Genomic DNA, 16,783 nt, shown 5'->3' with positions numbered 1-16,783 from the left:
TACGAGGAGAGGCTGAGGGAGCTGGGTTTGTTTAGTCTGCAGAAGAGAAGAATGAGGGGGGATTTGATAGCTGCTTTCAACTACCTGAAAGGGGGTTTCAAAGAGGATGGCTCTAGACTGTTCTCAATGGTAGCAGATGACAGAACGAGGAGTAATGGTCTCAAGTTGCAATGGGGGAGGTTTAGATTGGATATTAGGAAAAACTTTTTCACTAAGAGGGTGGTGAAACACTGGAATGCATTACCTAGGGAGGTGGTAGAATCTCCTTCCTTAGAGGTTTTTAAGGTCAGGCTTGACAAAGCCCTGGCTGGGATGATTTAACTGGGACTTGGTCCTGCTTTGAGCAGGGGGTTGGACTAGATGACCTTCTGGGGTCCCTTCCAACCCTGATATTCTATGATTCTATGACCTTCAAGTTGTGAAGGATATGCTCAGAGCCGTTTGTTTCTGACATGACAGAAAAGTGAATTTTAACTATGATGGAGATTGGTTTATTTTGTTTTTTTTTCTTGCTAAAATCTTCAGATTGTCACTTTGAAGGGCAAACAGAGGTGGAAGATGATCTCCAGAGCTATTTGATGTGGAAATGGAGGAGTCACACCAGGAACTGAAAGATTTCCATATTTTACCCCAAGCCACATCGACTACCAAGAGAGGCTAAATGGCATTGCGTTGCTCTTAAGAGGGCACGTTGTTAATATGTGGGCAGAACTAAGTTGTTCTGCAGAATGTGTAGGCTATTTTTAGAATACAGGGATAATTCTGGGGCCTGGTGTACACTAGGAAATTAAGTTGGTATAACTACATCGCACAGGGGTGTAAAAAATCCACACCCCTGAATGACACAGTTAAACTGATCTACCCCCACCAGTGTAGACAGTGCTAAGTTGACCAGAGAATTCTTGTGTTGACTTAGCTACCACCACTCTTGGGACATGGATTACCCTATGCTGATAGGAGAAGCCCTCCTGTCAGTGTTGGTAGCATCTTCATTGAAACACTACAGTGTTTAAGTGTAGACAAGCCCTATGAAACAGTCACTTCTCCCCACAGATGTCAAGTGGATTAGATCATCTACGCCCCATTTATTACAGAGTTCTGTCTATACCAGTGGTTCTCAGCCCACTGGCCACTTGCAGCCCAATCAGCACACAGGTGCGACCCATATGACATCCTAAGGGCCATACAGATAGTGTGTGTATATATATTGTGTGGATGCGGCCCACATAACACATAGAGAGATGCATATGTGACCCACAGTGGTAAATAGGTTGAGGACTACTGGTCTGTGCCTTTATACAGCCCTACTTTCTAGAGTTCTTTCCATGTTAACATTTGGGTGTACAATCTGGGAATCTACCAAACGTATAGACAGACACCTAAATGCCTTTGAAAGCAAATGTTGTCGTAGAAAAATACTAGGTATTAAATGGAACAAACTTATAACAAATGCCCACGTTTGTTGGAGTTCTACAACCCCTTATTGCTTAAGTTACCCAGAAGAGAAGATGGAAATATTTGAGATTTGTTAAGAATTAAGCAAGAGCATCTTCCATCGCAGGCATGCCATTTGGCAGTTGGAGGAACATGCAAGAAGGGCCGACTAAAACAATCCCTTGAGATGCTACTGACAGGGAAAACTTGCGGGATTTAACATAGAGGGGGTTCAGATTTTGGTATTACCCATTGATGTGATAGTCATTCTTTGTGTGTCTAGTAACTTCTAATACACTCATAATGGTGTCTGTTACAAAATTAAGAAATGTACTAAAACAGATTTTGTTCACCACCATTCCTTGATTTAATCGCTGTTAATTTAATTGCTGTTTTTTCTTAATCATACCTATCCATGATGCATAAAGGCAGTTGTTTTCCAGCCTCTATTATTGAGCGAAGATTTGAGACTTCATTGAGGCCAGTGTCTCAGCTACCTTCTCAAAATATTTATTTTTCTCAGGTTTCAGAGTAGCAGCCGTGTTAGTCTGTATTCGCAAAAAGAAAAGGAGTACTTGTGGCACCTTAGAGACTAACACGTTTATTTGAGCATAAGCTTTCGTGAGCTACAGCTCACTTCATCGGATGCATTTGGACGCATCCGATGAAGTGAGCTGTAGCTCACGAAAGCTTATGCTCTAATAAATTTGTTAGTCTCTAAGGTGTCACAAGTACTCCTTTTCTTTTTCTCAGTATCTTCGCCTTGCTTGAGTTAAGCTTGAGCTAGTTCGTTTTCACTCACATGCGTCTCTGTTCCTGTCATCTGGGCAATGGTGTGTTGACTGTCTGCTGAGCTGGCAAGGTGTGTGACATCAGATGCTGCTTTCAAGAGGCATTTTGACTTAGAGTGGTAGGCGTTGTCTAGTAAATTGCCCTCTCTGAAGGAGGCAAAGCAAAGGTGTTCTCAGTCAGTAGTGGGCCTGGATGCTCTTTGCTGGCTTTCATGAACCACAGTGGCTAAGACTTCACATGTAGTAGTCCACACATCCCTCAGTGCTTTCAAGACCTCAGTTTGTGTGACTGAACCAAATGTTCTAAGGAAACTATGGTAATCAGTTTTCTAATCTCATCTTTAGTAGATAGATCTTTACAGCAAAGTAAGATAAGAATTACTCACAAGGACTTGTTTTGGAGGTTAGGTAAACGCAGTCTGGAGGGATAGCTGACTCACTGTTTGAAACAGTTCTGCCATCTTGTGATTTTTGTAGTTTCAAGGGCAGAATCGTTTTTTCCACAGATGTTGTGTATGTGTGGGAATCTGATTAGATGCACAATGCATTTTGCAGCACTGCACTGTAGTGTGTGTGTGTGTGTGTGTGTGTACATGATCTAACATAGTTAACAATGAGCCATAGAAACCATTTGGAAGAGCATTGATAGTACCATACATTGAATATATGAATATAAATAAATAAATGAATATAATGCTCAGTCCTCTGACCAATCAGATTGTCCCATTAATCATGTTCGTAATTTTGAATGTCCTTGTGTTCTAAACTTGCAATTCTTTGAGGTTGAGTAGAAGTTGGAGTCTTACAGAATATGCTTCTCTTGTGTTTCTGTTTTTCTTAATTTAGTGTATGAAAATGATGACCAGCTGCTGTGGAATCCTGATTATTTAACAGAAGATAAAGTGATTGAATTCCTCAATGAAGCCTCCAGGCGAACAGGAGATGAGAAAGGACTAGAGGCAATTCCTGAAGGATCACATATTAAAGACAATGAACAGGTGCATATTGGAATTTGTAGTGACCATAGTGTGTGTTGTTTTATTGTAATTATCACGTTGGCTGCTCCCATACCTCAAAGTCTGTTTTGAGATTGCTTCTTTTTTCTCTTATCCCCATCAGAGGAACTGAATTGCTTCCACCCACTGTTCCCAACAAAAGCAAACATTTAAGAACCCAAATCAATAACACAGTGCATATTCAGTTTTAAAATTAAGTGCATTAAGAAACATTTTTTTATCTGCAAAGACCTACGTTCTGGTCTCTGTCTTCCTGTTGTAGATTTTTATAGCATTTTACTAACTAAAACCAAATTCTGCTTCTGTCCTGAACAAAAGAACATGGACTTGACAAATGTGTGCATTGATGAGCCCTTTGATGTGCGCACATGTCCAATTCTCATGTGAGAACAATGTAAATCTTGTTAATATGCATCTTTGGGGGGGAGAAGGGGCTGGACCTGTGAAGAAATGTACATAAATTCCTTAAAGCACTAATCGCCAGTCCTGCAGACTTCCTAAACTTTAGGATGTATGGTAAAACAAAATTGCCAACCCAAGTTGGTTACTCTTTGTGTAACTAACCATATGTGCGCATTTATTGGGATATCAGAATTTCATTTCTGAGTCTTGCCACAGAATAGGCATAGACGATACCTGTTGTCACGCTTCTGTATCTTAGGGATCAGTTGTAAAAATTTGTCCTATAAATTAAGGTAGAGCAAGGAAGCTATTTACAGTACATAACGCTGCAATATAATATTTTAGAACAAGAAATGAAGGGAAAAGTGTGTATTATACATACGCTATCTAGGAGGTGTATAACCTAATTTATCTCCATTAGTCCTCTGTATACTTATATTGCTGTTTTAAAAATAGTTTGTTCTACTGGATTTTTAGAGAAATTAGATTTTTCAGAATAAGTAATTGATCATTGAACCATTGTAGCAATACGCAAATTCAGTAGTATATGGAGTCATGCATATTAAATCTGTAGTTTTTCACCTTTGCAGGCATTGTATGAATTGGTTAAATGCAATTTTGATACAGAAGAATCATTGAGAAGATTAAGATTTAATGTAAAAGCAGCCAGAGGTAAGAATACATAAAATTTTAAATGTACTTGTGTTTTTTTTATCCCATGCCTCCTTTAATTTGGCAAAATCATTAAAATTTGGGCATTGATTGCTGCTGTCAGATATCTCCGATTACCACAGGGTTTCACATCAGCATTGTGTAGTACTATTATCGCTCTTCCTCAAGTCCAGGAATTAATGAACTCTAACCCCATGTTCAGAGTTCACTTCTAATGCAGCCATATAGGGATGAGCTTGACACTGTGCCTCCTAAAAGTTGAGGGCCAAAATGAGATTTTGGAGGACGAAGTGATGGGCATAGTATGACTAGATAAGTACCTAGGCAATAATACACAAGAAGAGGGTTTATAAATAAAAACTTAACATTTTTATTAGTTAATTTGTAACGTTTTAAAATTTAGAACTTTAATGCACCCAACTAAAGTAGGAATTATAGAGGGCTTATTCTCTATATTCATGCCTCCGGACTTTCATATAATTCACTAAAGTTAGTGTGTGAAGTATACAAGAGTTCAAAATTCTAAGTAAAAAGAGATCAGGGCCCTAAATCTTGTTGACAGAAAAAGATTCTAAACTTACTTAAATCTTTAGAAGGTGCTTTGGGTGCATTGTGCACTTTCTGTCCTTGTACTGATCTTTCCTTTGTATCCTTCTGTCTGTTGTTTCCTCTTCATTCGTTTAACTTTTTACCCTTTGTCTTAGTATTAGTTCTTCCTGTTCTTTTCTTTATGCCCTCATCTGTTAGCAGTCCCTGCCTGCTCCGCTTTTGAGCATTCTTTTTTTGAAGGTGATGACAGAGAAAATTAGAATCCTAGATCTGTCTACACAAGAAAATCACAGTAAAACATAGATTCTCTTCTTTCTTCCCTGCACCACCCCTCCTGTTGATCTGTGACTCTGTGTAGATGAGACCAACTGTTCAAACCCTGGGGTGAAATCCTAGCTGAAAGTCATGGAAACTTTGCCGCCAGGGTTTCTCACCCTGTGATGTGGAAAGCATGATGGCTATTTACTGAGATAGGCCTAGCCTTAAGTCTCCTAATATTTCTTGGCAGTTGCTCATTTCAGTTAAAGGTATTTGTCAAGTTGATCTGTTTTGCCTTCTCTGCCACCCAAATTAGGGTCCTTTTCTATTAGTAAAATGACCTTTTGCTCTCTCGGTTGTGACAGTGTGTCTCCCTGTACCTGTCCTTGAATGGTGTTGAAAACAGTTCAGCTGGTAGTCCAGAAGGTATACTGCTGTCTTCCTTACCATTATGGAAGGCATGATAAAGGTGTGGTATGTCTCTTCACAGAGATGTCCCTAGGGGATGGCGAATTGGGGTGACTGCTCCGGGCCTTGTGCTTTGAGGGGCCCCATGGGCCAGCACGATTGGCCAGTGCCACATGGGGGGGTGGGGAATGAACCATTGGCGAGGGAGGCTACCCCCAGCCCTGCCCCTTCCACCTGAGGAAGAGCACATGCCCCGGAGCGCTTGGAGGGAGAGTGCACAGCACTGCCTTCCCGACCCCGGGAAGGCGGGTGGTGTGGCCCCATCAGTGGCGCTGCTGAAGTGGGGCCTTGGCAGTGGGAGTGTGCGGAGTGTAAGCGGGTCCACATCTGGCTATTTGCCTTCCCTACCTGCCCCCAGTGCAGTTGGTCCCGGAAGTGACATCACTTCCGCCCCGGGCCCTGCACTCCCCTCTTCATATGAGGTCCTGTCTGTGCTAGAAATATTTTTTTCAAAATGTTCTCAATCATTTCTAATACCAGTTCATCATATTGGTAGCTGTAATGTAGGCAGCCCATTGACTGCACAGCCATTTTAACCTGACGGTGCTTAAAATGGGAGCAGCAGCCAGCTGGCTGTCAACACTAGGGCTTTCAGTGTTGCTCACAGCACTGGAACTGAACCAGTATTTGTGTTTGAAATTTTTCATTTTTAAGTTTTGAAAAATTTCCTTAGTATCAGTGATCCTGACTGTGTTTAAATGGTTTTTGTCCCATCTGTTCCAGTAGTTAAATGATGCTCAGCATCAGCTGAGGAGCCATTGCTGACAACTGTTAGCAAACAGTCACTTTTCCACTTTCAGACTGGAACAGATGCTTTCGGATTTTTAAAACTAATAGTTAGAATTTCTGGAGGGTGTTCTCCTTTAATCATCTTATGATCAAGAAACTTAAATACAGAGTTTTTTTGTATCAGAATCCTGAGTTTCCATTTGTTATCATTATACTGTCACTTTAAAGTATGCTTTCTGTATTGTGTTTCTTATTTCAGAAGAGTTAGCTGTTTGGACAGAGGAAGAATGTAGGAATTTTGAACAAGGACTGAAGGCCTATGGAAAGGATTTTCATTTGATTCAGGCAAATAAGGTAAGGATGATTGATTTAAAAATAGTAATTATTTTCCTACTTTTTTTGTAGCTGAAAAGATATTAAATAATATCTTTTGACTTCCTTCCAAATCAGTTTTTTTTTTCCCCCCTAATCACTGAACTATACATATCCTTCTTTCACTTGATCTATCACAGGAGGGTGTTCTCATTAGCTTCAAGAGTTAGCTGGCATTGTATGGGATGTGGAAAAACAATTCTGAAATGCCGAGTTTTCATTGCACAAGGCCTTACATGGGTTTGTTTACAAAAAGGAGTTTATCGTCAATATCACTTAATGCTTAACTGGTCAGAATGTATTATAATCTTGTTAAATAGACTTAGATTCTGTAGAGGGTGGTAGGCATCTTCGGAAATGCTGCAACCAAGGTTGTTACAGGAATGTTAATAGGAATTTTCATATTGTAATAATTGAGTTTCTCCACTGGACATACCTGGACATTTTGCAGTTGAGTTCAAGATTTGACTGTATGCTTTGTTCAGAGCCCTAGGCAAGTATAAGTTGCCTTCATAGGTAATGAAAGCTTTTTTCAGAATCCACTGGGAAATAAAATATAGGTGGAGTCTCCCAATAGTATGCAACAAAAATTCATATTGGCAATCTGCAGGAATACTGGCGCAATGGTGTTTTTGCTTTTTGTCCAGAGATGTCTCAGTCAAAGCATATGTAAAACCCATAAAAGGGGAACTTCAGAATCTGCTTTCTACAGTTTTCCATTGTATGTTTTTGCCCACCCCACCTGCAGTCTCTAGGGCAGATCCTCAGCTGGTGTAAAATGTGAAGTCAAATGAGCATTTGACATATTACATCATCTGCTCCAGGTTCCCAAAAGTTGTTCCCACTGCCATACCTAGGGGCATCAAACCTGCTTCACAAATCATTCCCTTTAATAGAGTCAAGGCTTGAGGCATCCTCTGTGTTGGCATGCTCCTGATGCTTCCCCTGGTCACTTGAGTGCTCTTCCTGCAGCACACGCCTCCTGTCACTACTGGACTTATTCCAGCTCAGTGCTGCAATAAAGTACTCTGCTATTTGAAATAGATGCCAAGGCCAGAAGGGACCATTTTGATCATCTAATCTGACTTCTGGTATATCGCAGGCAGTAGAACTTCCCCAAAATAATTCCTAGAGGTATATCTTTTAGAAAAACATTCAATCTTGATATAAAAATTGTTAATGATGAAGAATCCACCACAACCCTTGGTAAACTGTTCCAATAGTTAATTACCCTCACTGTCAAAAATTTACTCCTTATTTCTGGTCTGAATTTGTTTAGCTTCAGCTTCCAGCCATTGGATCATGTTATACCTTTCTCTGGTAGATGGAAGAGCCCGTTGTTAAATATTCGTTCCCCACGTAGATACTTAGGCTGTATTTGCATGATAGTTGCATGACTGGTAGTATGCCATGATTTTGCTCATGGTGTGTCCAGTTCCACCTGAACCCTTGCTGCTTGTGTTTTCTTGAGCTAAACTAGTCATTGAAACGTGTGGATATGGACATGCACAGGAATTTTCTCCCATTGTGAATTAATGTTTGAATACAAAGGCATATGCTTGGGAAGCCCGCCTTCCCGGTTTAACTTGCTCCTTTTTAATTGATCAAAATCAGGATTTGGCATTTAGCTTTAATAAAGTAACTTCCAGAATATTTCTGAATTATGCTAAAAAAGGTATATCACGTGTATAAAAGAATTGCCCTACTGGGCTAGATGGACCTCTGGTTTGATTCGGTATCCTGTCTAATGGTGGCCAGCACTAGATGCTGCCAAGGAAAGTGTAAAATCCCTCCTATAGGCAGATGTGGGATCATCTGCTTTCCACACCCCTATACTGGTAGCTCTCATCCTAATGTCTAATAGTTAGAGATGAGCTTAAGCCCTGAAACATGAGGTTTAAATATCCCTTCCAAAACTTTTTTCATGAACTATAACAATGCTGGGTATTTTTGATATCCATATAAATGTCTAATTCCATTGTGTATCATGTTAATTTCTTGGCCTCAACAAGTTCTTGTGTCAGTAAGTTACACGGTTTTTAATTACACACTGTGTGAAAAGGTTTTCATTGGCTTTGAATTTCTCTCCTTTTTAATTTCATTGAACCTCTCCTTGTTCTTGTGTTCGGAGACCAGGAGAACAAACGTTCTCCAACTACCTTCTCTATACCATTTATTACTTTATATACCTTTATCATGTCACCCTGTTACTCATCACATTAAGATGAAAAATCTTAAGGGAATCATTCATAGTATGCTTTGAGTCTCTGCTCTGGGCAAGCAGAATCTCTCGAAGTATAATGTGTCTCATGGTCTCTAGCAGAAATACATTTGGATTCATCAATATTTTGTGTGCCACCTTTTTCACAGGTACGAACCAGATCAGTTGGCGAGTGTGTAGCATTTTATTACATGTGGAAAAAATCAGAGCGGTATGACTTCTTTGCACAGCAGACCCGATTTGGGAAAAAGAAATACAATCTTCATCCTGGTGTAACGTAAGCTGTGCTATTTTTTCTTACGTACATGTCAGATTTCTAGTCTTTTCTTAATATTGCTCTCTTCTAAAATAGAGTAAGAATTTCATTACTCCATAATTTCAGTTTCCAGTAGGACAGTGGCCAAGGGGGAAGAGATGCAATCAGTTCCATGTAGTGTAATTGCTAAAATAGAACACCTGTTAGTATTAAGGCTAACTATTTACATTGAACAATTAATTTAATTTAGCCTGTTTTCTGATTGTGCATTGTCTGAACAGATCACAATTTCTATAGCTATATTCACTGATGGATGTTTTATGCAAATACATCACAATCACAAATTTTAATTTGGCTTTCTGCAAGTATTCTGCAGTAGTTTCTTCAAACTTGTTGTTTTGGCAAACATTCATGCCAATAAACTTGTTCACCTGAATATTCAGAGAAAAAATAGTATGCACACACAGGCAAAGCCTGTTTGTTCACATTTAAATGTTTGCAGGTAACTATTTTCAGCATTTGACTAGATGGTTGCACTTCATGTTGCTTCTGTATGTTGAGCACATTTTGCACACTGCCAGGAGCTCCTTGCATTCCTCAGTATTCTCTCCCCTGTATGCCAGCCTCCCATCAGGGACTCCCTGTACACAAGGTTATACATGGCCCCTTATTTCCCATGGACAAATAACAGGAGGATCAAAATTAGTATAAAGTACCATCTAAATACTTGAAGGAGATATAAAAAAGGTGTGTGTGTGTGTGTGTGTGTGTGTACACAATATATTACACATACAACCAACTTCTAAAAAGCTAAGCCAATGCTGAATGTGGTGTTCATTTTTAGGGATTACATGGACCGTCTTTTAGATGAAAGCGAAAGTGCTGCTTCCAGTCGAGCTCCGTCCCCACCCCCTACAACCTCCAACAGCAGCACCAGCCAGTCTGAGAGGGAGGACAGCACAACTAGCAGCAGTAATCAAAATGGTAAGTAAACACTGTTTTTTCACCCCCATCTTCCTCACTTATCAAAGAAGTTGCCACATCATAGCAATCTTGGAAATGGGCTGAAAAGTTGTAAAAGGAATTTTTTTAATGGGCATAGAGAGAACCCTTGAAATATCTTCTTTCCAGGCATCTTTCTGGCAAGGTATCAGCAGTAAATTACAAAATTAAAAGACCATTATTTGCACATAAATTTCAATACAAAACGTTTGGCAAGTTTACTTTTCTTCCTCTTCAGTGTTTTAGCCTTTTCAGATTCAGTCCTACCTGCATCTGTGCAGGTACTTAACTAAGTAGTTCCATTGACTTTAAAGTCAATGGATGTTACAAGTTAATGCTTCTCCAGAGCTTGTTTCAGGTGACGCATCAGAAGCAGAGTTAACTAATCTGCTGTACTTACCAGGATTTGGGTGTTGGAGAGCTGGCAGCAGCAAGAGGAAGAGGGTTATAGACAGATGTCCAAAGGGAAGACAGCTGAGGGTGGAGGAGGAGATGGAATAGTCCTCTCCAAATGTTTGGAAGTGAAGGCACCAGCAGGAGGAAGGAAGATGTGTGTGCAGGAGGCCAAATCATATTGACCATTGAATCAGGAGGGAAGCCTTAAGTTGACCAACATGCTGCACAGGAGGTTGGATGGGAAGGTAGAGACGCACGCAGTTGCTGTATATATTGGTAACATTCCAGAGGTTAGCTGTACTTGTGAGCTAGCACTGAAAGGATTTAAATTCTCCTGATGCATATGCTATTATTTGATTCCTAAACGTGACATCTCCTGTTACAAAGTTGAATCAGTCAAATTCAAGGCTTTACAGTTTGATGACAAGAAGTCCTGTAAGATTAAAATTTGCAGAACTCCTATTCACATATGCATAATGAATATGACTGAGCTCAGTGGATGAACTTTTAACAAGTAACAGTTAAACAGAGAAGATGTATTTTAGACATTTATATACAGAATACTGTAGAACTGTTCAGTTTCAGACAATTATTTAGATAGATGTTTTTGTGTATGACTACAGAGTTTATGAACTCTGCTGGCGCCCTAGATCCTGTCATATATCGAGATGTGAGTATTTTATTTTTGATGATTTTGTTGGAAAAAGCTTCTCACTTTTCCCAGACAAATTTCATTTGCATAAGGAAAGAACCTTTTTTTAAGGCAGAATAAAAGTAGAAATTAAGCAGCTCTGGTTGTTTGTAGGTTTGATTTTTAACTCGCCTGCAAATTGAAGTAAGCAGCATTTCTTCAGAGGAGGAAGAATTTAATGTGCAGCTCTAAATCTTTAAAATATGTGAGATTGGCACCTTGTTACTTCACAGATCCTCTCCCCCCATGTGGCAGTCATATCTGCTGAGGTTACAAACAGAAATCAGCTTGTGCTCTTGTTAACCCTGCTGAGCCAGTACAACTATCTGAGGGAGCTGGCTTCTGTTCATCATGGTGCATCAACAGAAATATTTACTAACTTCAAATCCGGGGCCAGTCAAACTCAGTGAAGACGGAGGTTTTAATTGATGTTACTGAAGACATAATTTGGAGAAAATATGTTGCACCCAGCATCTGAGGGCATAGTTTGGCCCTCAGAACCTCTGTTACCAGGGTGCTGTGAAAGAAAAGAAGAATCCGGTTCGATTCCTAGAGTTCAAGTTGAAGTTTCAAGGCTGGCAATTAGGGGGGGGAAAATTATTTGTAAACTGCGCCTGTTTGATTTGGAACTCCATGGGACACAATAAACATGAAACCCCACGCTCTCATTGTTAGGCACTCTTCAGTATAGAAGAGCATTTTAATTAGATCATTTTTAATCAAGGAGTATCAATGACAAACATTTAACATTTTCTAATACCTTAAAAAGAATGCATTGAGCAACTTTGAAAGTTAAAGAACACAAGCTATCAATCATCTCTTGCTAAGTAATGTTGAGGTGTAGAGAGGAAAATTACAGTAGGATCGTGGAAAAGAAACAGCTCCTTTATTGCACGTGAGATGGAACTGAAAGTCTGTCAAACCTCCAGGCTGGGTTAGGAGTATATTTTTCTCAACTGCCAGTCACTGTAGCTTAGACACAGAAACTTGACGCTGTCTTCATGGTGGATCAGTTTCCATTTATTGCTTTCACTTATACTAGTTAAATAAAGTAACAATTTGGGTTTTTGAGGAAGGAGTTTCCTTGTGCTTTAGAATGGGTGCTGTTGCCTGGTGGAAAACTATTCAGTTAACTCTTCAAGTTGATATAGGCATGAACCTTATAATAGGACTGAGAAATCTATGGTACCTTAGGCATATGTATCCTAACTAGATTGACTGTAAAAGCTGTAGTTCGATTATCCAGCAAAACTGTGGTACTGCTGTATTCTATAGTATGTTATGATGTCTGGATCAGAGCAACAGCTTTCCATAGCTTCAGGGATGGATCTCTCGGAATGGCAGTAAATTTGAGATGTCACATGATGAAGATACTTATACCGAAGATTGGCTTTTTGGTTTTATGGACCTAAGGGTCTACTGTATTGATAGAAATTGCTTAAATATCTAGTTCATATTTCTTCTGTAATGCAGGTGTATCCACTAATGGTCCAGGTGAGATATCGAGTAAAGATGAAGTAAAAATTGAAGGATTGCATGTGAATGGACCTACAGGTGGTAAGAAAACACTTCACGCAGATCTGGACACAAATGGATATGAAACTGAAAACCTTTCCATTGACCCTAAACTTGCTCATTCAGCTGCAAGAAATGAAAATGATTTTGAAGAAAAAAATGAAAGACCTGCAAAGAGGAGAAGAATCAACAGCAATGGAAAAGAAAGTCCAGGTTCATCAGAGTATTTTCAAGAAGCAATATCACATGGGAAGTTTGAAGAATTAGAGACTTTGGAGGATTGAATATGGGAACTGATTTTATTCCTTGGAGTAAATTCTGGGGTGCCTAAAATTTTCAGGGTTGATGGGTTACCTTACAAAATCAAACTCCTTGAAGCAATCTGAGATTTTTCTTTCACCTTTGAGTTGGCTCTGAAGTTCTGTTTTTTCAGACCTGAAATGCAGAACTGGAATATTTTATTTCACAGAACTATGGGCTATTACTATTCTGGCAGTATTTAGGTATTTTAGGGTGTTTGAGAAATGAATCCATAAACTTGTTTTATATGGTAAACACATTTCCTGATTAATTTATAAAGGAAATTTCTCTTATACACATTCTTCAAATTGTTTGTAGATTTAGTTCTACTGTACAAATTACATTTTTTTTAAAGAGGAGAGCTGATTCAAATTTCAAATTGTCACTAGTAGTTAATATGAAATTATAATTCCAAGACACAGTGGAGGAGCAGGTGTAGAGATTTTCAGTCTAGATGAAGAGAAGTGGTATACAATTAAGGAACTCCTATGAATCCTGAAAGTTATGAGCATGATTATTTTTATATATAGAAGTTTTTAAAAAATAAACCAAGTCAGGTTTGTATATGTAAAATTGTTGACATCAATGATGTCTTCCATATTCTTATCTGGGCTAAAGAAATACGTTCTGTATTTTTCCAGATTTCTTTGTAGCCTTTGAAAGATTTTTACAGTACTTATGTCTTGATTGAGCTGTCCTTTCTTAAACAAAAGCTTGTATAATTTTCTTAACTTGTACAATTGTTAAACTTTTATGAGAAAATAGATATTCTGAGTCTAATGTCAGCTTCATTTTTATTTTACTAAAGTCTTTGTCTTAAAAAACAAAAAACATACTAAAAACAAATTTTAAGTGTTTATGTAGTTATTACCAAGTCATATTTTCTTCTCAGAAAACTGTAAACATTAAAATTGTTAAAGGTTAAAATAGGATGGTTAAAGCAGTCACATAATTGAGAATCTGACTTCTCAAATTTCTGTCTAAGGACAAATAGTGATTTTGAGAAATTTTGGAATTAAGCATGATGCTTTTATTGCACAAACTTTCTTGCTTTTATTATACATTTTCAAATTTTATTTTTAAGGTCAGACAAAAGCTTAATTTGAGCCAAATCCTTAAATAGGCTAAAAATTCATTAGCCAAATTCAGGTATTAGATTATTCATGATTTTTAATAATCCTGTGCATTTCAGTGACCACAGAAGGGATAGGAAATGGGTCAAGTGACTCTGGTTGCATAAGTTAGGAATTTAATGCACAGCTGGTAACTGTGGGCCTGATCTTGCATCTCTGTTGAAATGTTGGGAATCATATTATTGACTACTTCAACAGGTGCAGAAGCAGCATCTATGTACATAGTTAGCACAGCATGTATGTAAACATACATACATGTACATATGTAAGAGGCAATAGTAAGTGTTGGTATCTGTTTTTAAGAAATGGTGCTAGAAAGGAAAACCCTTATCAAGGGAAGGAGATGCTAAATCTGTTCTTTGTAGCTTTCCCAATAAATATTTGAAATTTTGTTGAGGTGGGGGGTTATGTCTGTGAAGTAGAAAGTTTACAGTACCAGTGCTTTTTAGCCACAGCTTCACAAAATAGTATAAAGAAACCCACAGGAAACACTGCCCTGATTGTCTAATTTATAAACTGTTGTCTTCTACATCTGTGGTTTTACAAATATACTGTTACCTTTTTTTAACTTGGTTATTTCTGCGGGTCTTCAGAAATTTATATACGTGTCTTCAGAGCTTTACTTTGAAAATTATGGTCATGTGGTTTCAAACCAATTTGATTATCACATTGACTTACAAAAACACAATTTCCCCCCCCACCAGTTTTTGCTTTTCACAAATGATCATGAGGCAGAGTTAGATATGCTGAGCCAAATTCAGACCTGTGTAACTCCATTGACTTAATTAGTTATGCTGAGTGTGAAATTAGCCCATTTTTCTCAGACATTTTAGGTGATCTGTTTTAACTAGTTCAGCTGACATTAGGGCATTGACATTAATCTAACTAAAACTAGATAGCAGTTTATACAGAGAGACATAATCAAGAGAGTGTTTAATTTATGGCCTGCATTAATCTTGTGGAGTGATTGTTTTAGGAGGAGGTCATTGTCAATTTTAAAATTTGGTTTAACAGAAATCCAAAGCATCAGAGGTGGTATGTAGAAAGTATTAGAACGAAGGTAGTGCAGTGCTTCTAAAAATCTTTCTCTTTAATCAGAATCCTATTTTCAATTTATTATTTGTATGCATTTTTGTTTGCAAGTGGAAATACTTGCGAAAACATTTTTATAGGAGAGTTTATAAGTAAATTGTCTCAGGCTTGTGTATAAAATATGGCACTGTGTACATTTTCAGAAATGTTGATTTGTTTTTAATCTTTTTATGGTATGCCTAAAGAGATCTGACATTCCATAATCATATAATATGTAATGCTCAGCTATTCTTAAAGAAGTATTTAATTATAATTTGCATTTTGTTTTATGCAGGTGTTTTATACAATATTTGGTTCATGTTCTTCAAAATGCAGCCACTATAATTTGACAAGTCATTGCACTACTAGTCCTATTTAAAATTCTAGTAATATAGTAACTTTGATTCATTTCAGAAACATTCAGCACAGTTTGGAACCGAGGAATATTTGAACCAGCTTCCAAACTGCATTGAAAAGACAGCAACTTATGTGTAACACTTAGTATATTTTTCAAGCACTGTCATGATGTATCCAGCTGGATCAGGTGTCCTGGTTCATGAAGTGCTTTAAGAGTGCAGCCTGAATCAAAAATTCAGTTCAACAGAACTAACCTTTGTTGGGCTTTATAAAAGATTTAAAGTGATATTTTGAAAAAAAAAAAATTAAAAATTTACAGATTAGTTTTTATACTTTTTTTTTTTTTTCACACATAGTAATTTTGCACTGTTAGTAATTCCCTTGTCCTTTCCCCATTCCCTGTCTGCAATTCTGGAAAAGCTTATTAAAATATTTTTTTAATGGATTGTCTTTGTATACAATTTATTGAGGTTCCTAAATTCAGAGCAGAAATTTTAATTGAGTGAATAATTCTGAAGGATATGCAAATATATAGTTATGTCTTATAGGGGAGTTGGTAGCAACTCCAGAGTGAATATTGTGATTTACCAAAAGTGAAATTCCCTTTTGTTTTCCAGTTTAATTACTGAGTTTAGTCTCCAAATTTTAGACTAACTTCTGTGAACAACTGAATTTTCTCCAAACTTCTCTCATACTCAGTTATTTCCCTAATTTGTGATTATCTAATTGGGCTATGCTGTGAACTAACAGACCCGTCCAGTTACTTCAGCTACTTCTTTCCCAATGCCTCCTCCTTTCCTGACTCGCTAGTTCCTTCAGCGACCGTGGAGAGCCAAGCAGGGCTGTGAGGGGTGGGCTCTGAGAGAAATGTGGGAGGGACAAGTTGGTGGGGCTTTGAGGGGTGAGAGATTTAGTGACGGATGGAGGAGGAACAGGTTTATGTGCAGGGGAACCTGGGGTTGGGGGTGAGGGGCCTTGGCTCTAAAGAGAACTGTTTTCAGCTTTGGTTACCATACAGCAGCACAGGGTGAGCAGGGTCTATGCACCAAGGCATTGGCATACTAAGGGCTCCCCACCAAGATTTCCCTTCATGATGGAGGTATCAAGTACAGATGCCTTAGCCCAGAGGAACTGCTTTTCCCACCTTCAT

At 38.4% G+C, this 16,783-nt stretch overlaps 1 protein-coding gene across 10 annotated transcripts in view; it reads left to right on the top strand.

The window, feature by feature from the left end:
- Positions 1 to 16,078, top strand: part of MIER1 (MIER1 transcriptional regulator) — a 55,607-nt gene extending 39,529 nt beyond the window's left edge. For all 10 annotated transcript variants that reach the window (XM_043520254.1, XM_038413247.1, XM_038413248.2 and 7 more), the window contains 6 exons: positions 3,072 to 3,223; positions 4,234 to 4,315; positions 6,579 to 6,673; positions 9,062 to 9,189; positions 10,013 to 10,152; positions 12,731 to 16,078. In XM_043520254.1, coding sequence (XP_043376189.1) covers positions 3,072 to 3,223; positions 4,234 to 4,315; positions 6,579 to 6,673; positions 9,062 to 9,189; positions 10,013 to 10,152; positions 12,731 to 13,056 — 923 coding nt within the window. In that variant the 3' untranslated portion in view covers positions 13,057 to 16,078. The remainder of the gene's footprint in view (positions 1 to 3,071; positions 3,224 to 4,233; positions 4,316 to 6,578; positions 6,674 to 9,061; positions 9,190 to 10,012; positions 10,153 to 12,730) is intronic.
- The last annotated feature ends 705 nt before the right edge of the window (positions 16,079 to 16,783 follow it).

The sequence above is a fragment of the Dermochelys coriacea genome, chromosome 8 (assembly GCF_009764565.3).
Source record: "Dermochelys coriacea isolate rDerCor1 chromosome 8, rDerCor1.pri.v4, whole genome shotgun sequence".
In the NCBI taxonomy this organism is placed as follows: Eukaryota; Metazoa; Chordata; order Testudines; family Dermochelyidae; genus Dermochelys; species Dermochelys coriacea.
Note: the sequence above shows the minus strand (reverse complement) of the source record. Positions and strands in the feature narration are given on the sequence as shown.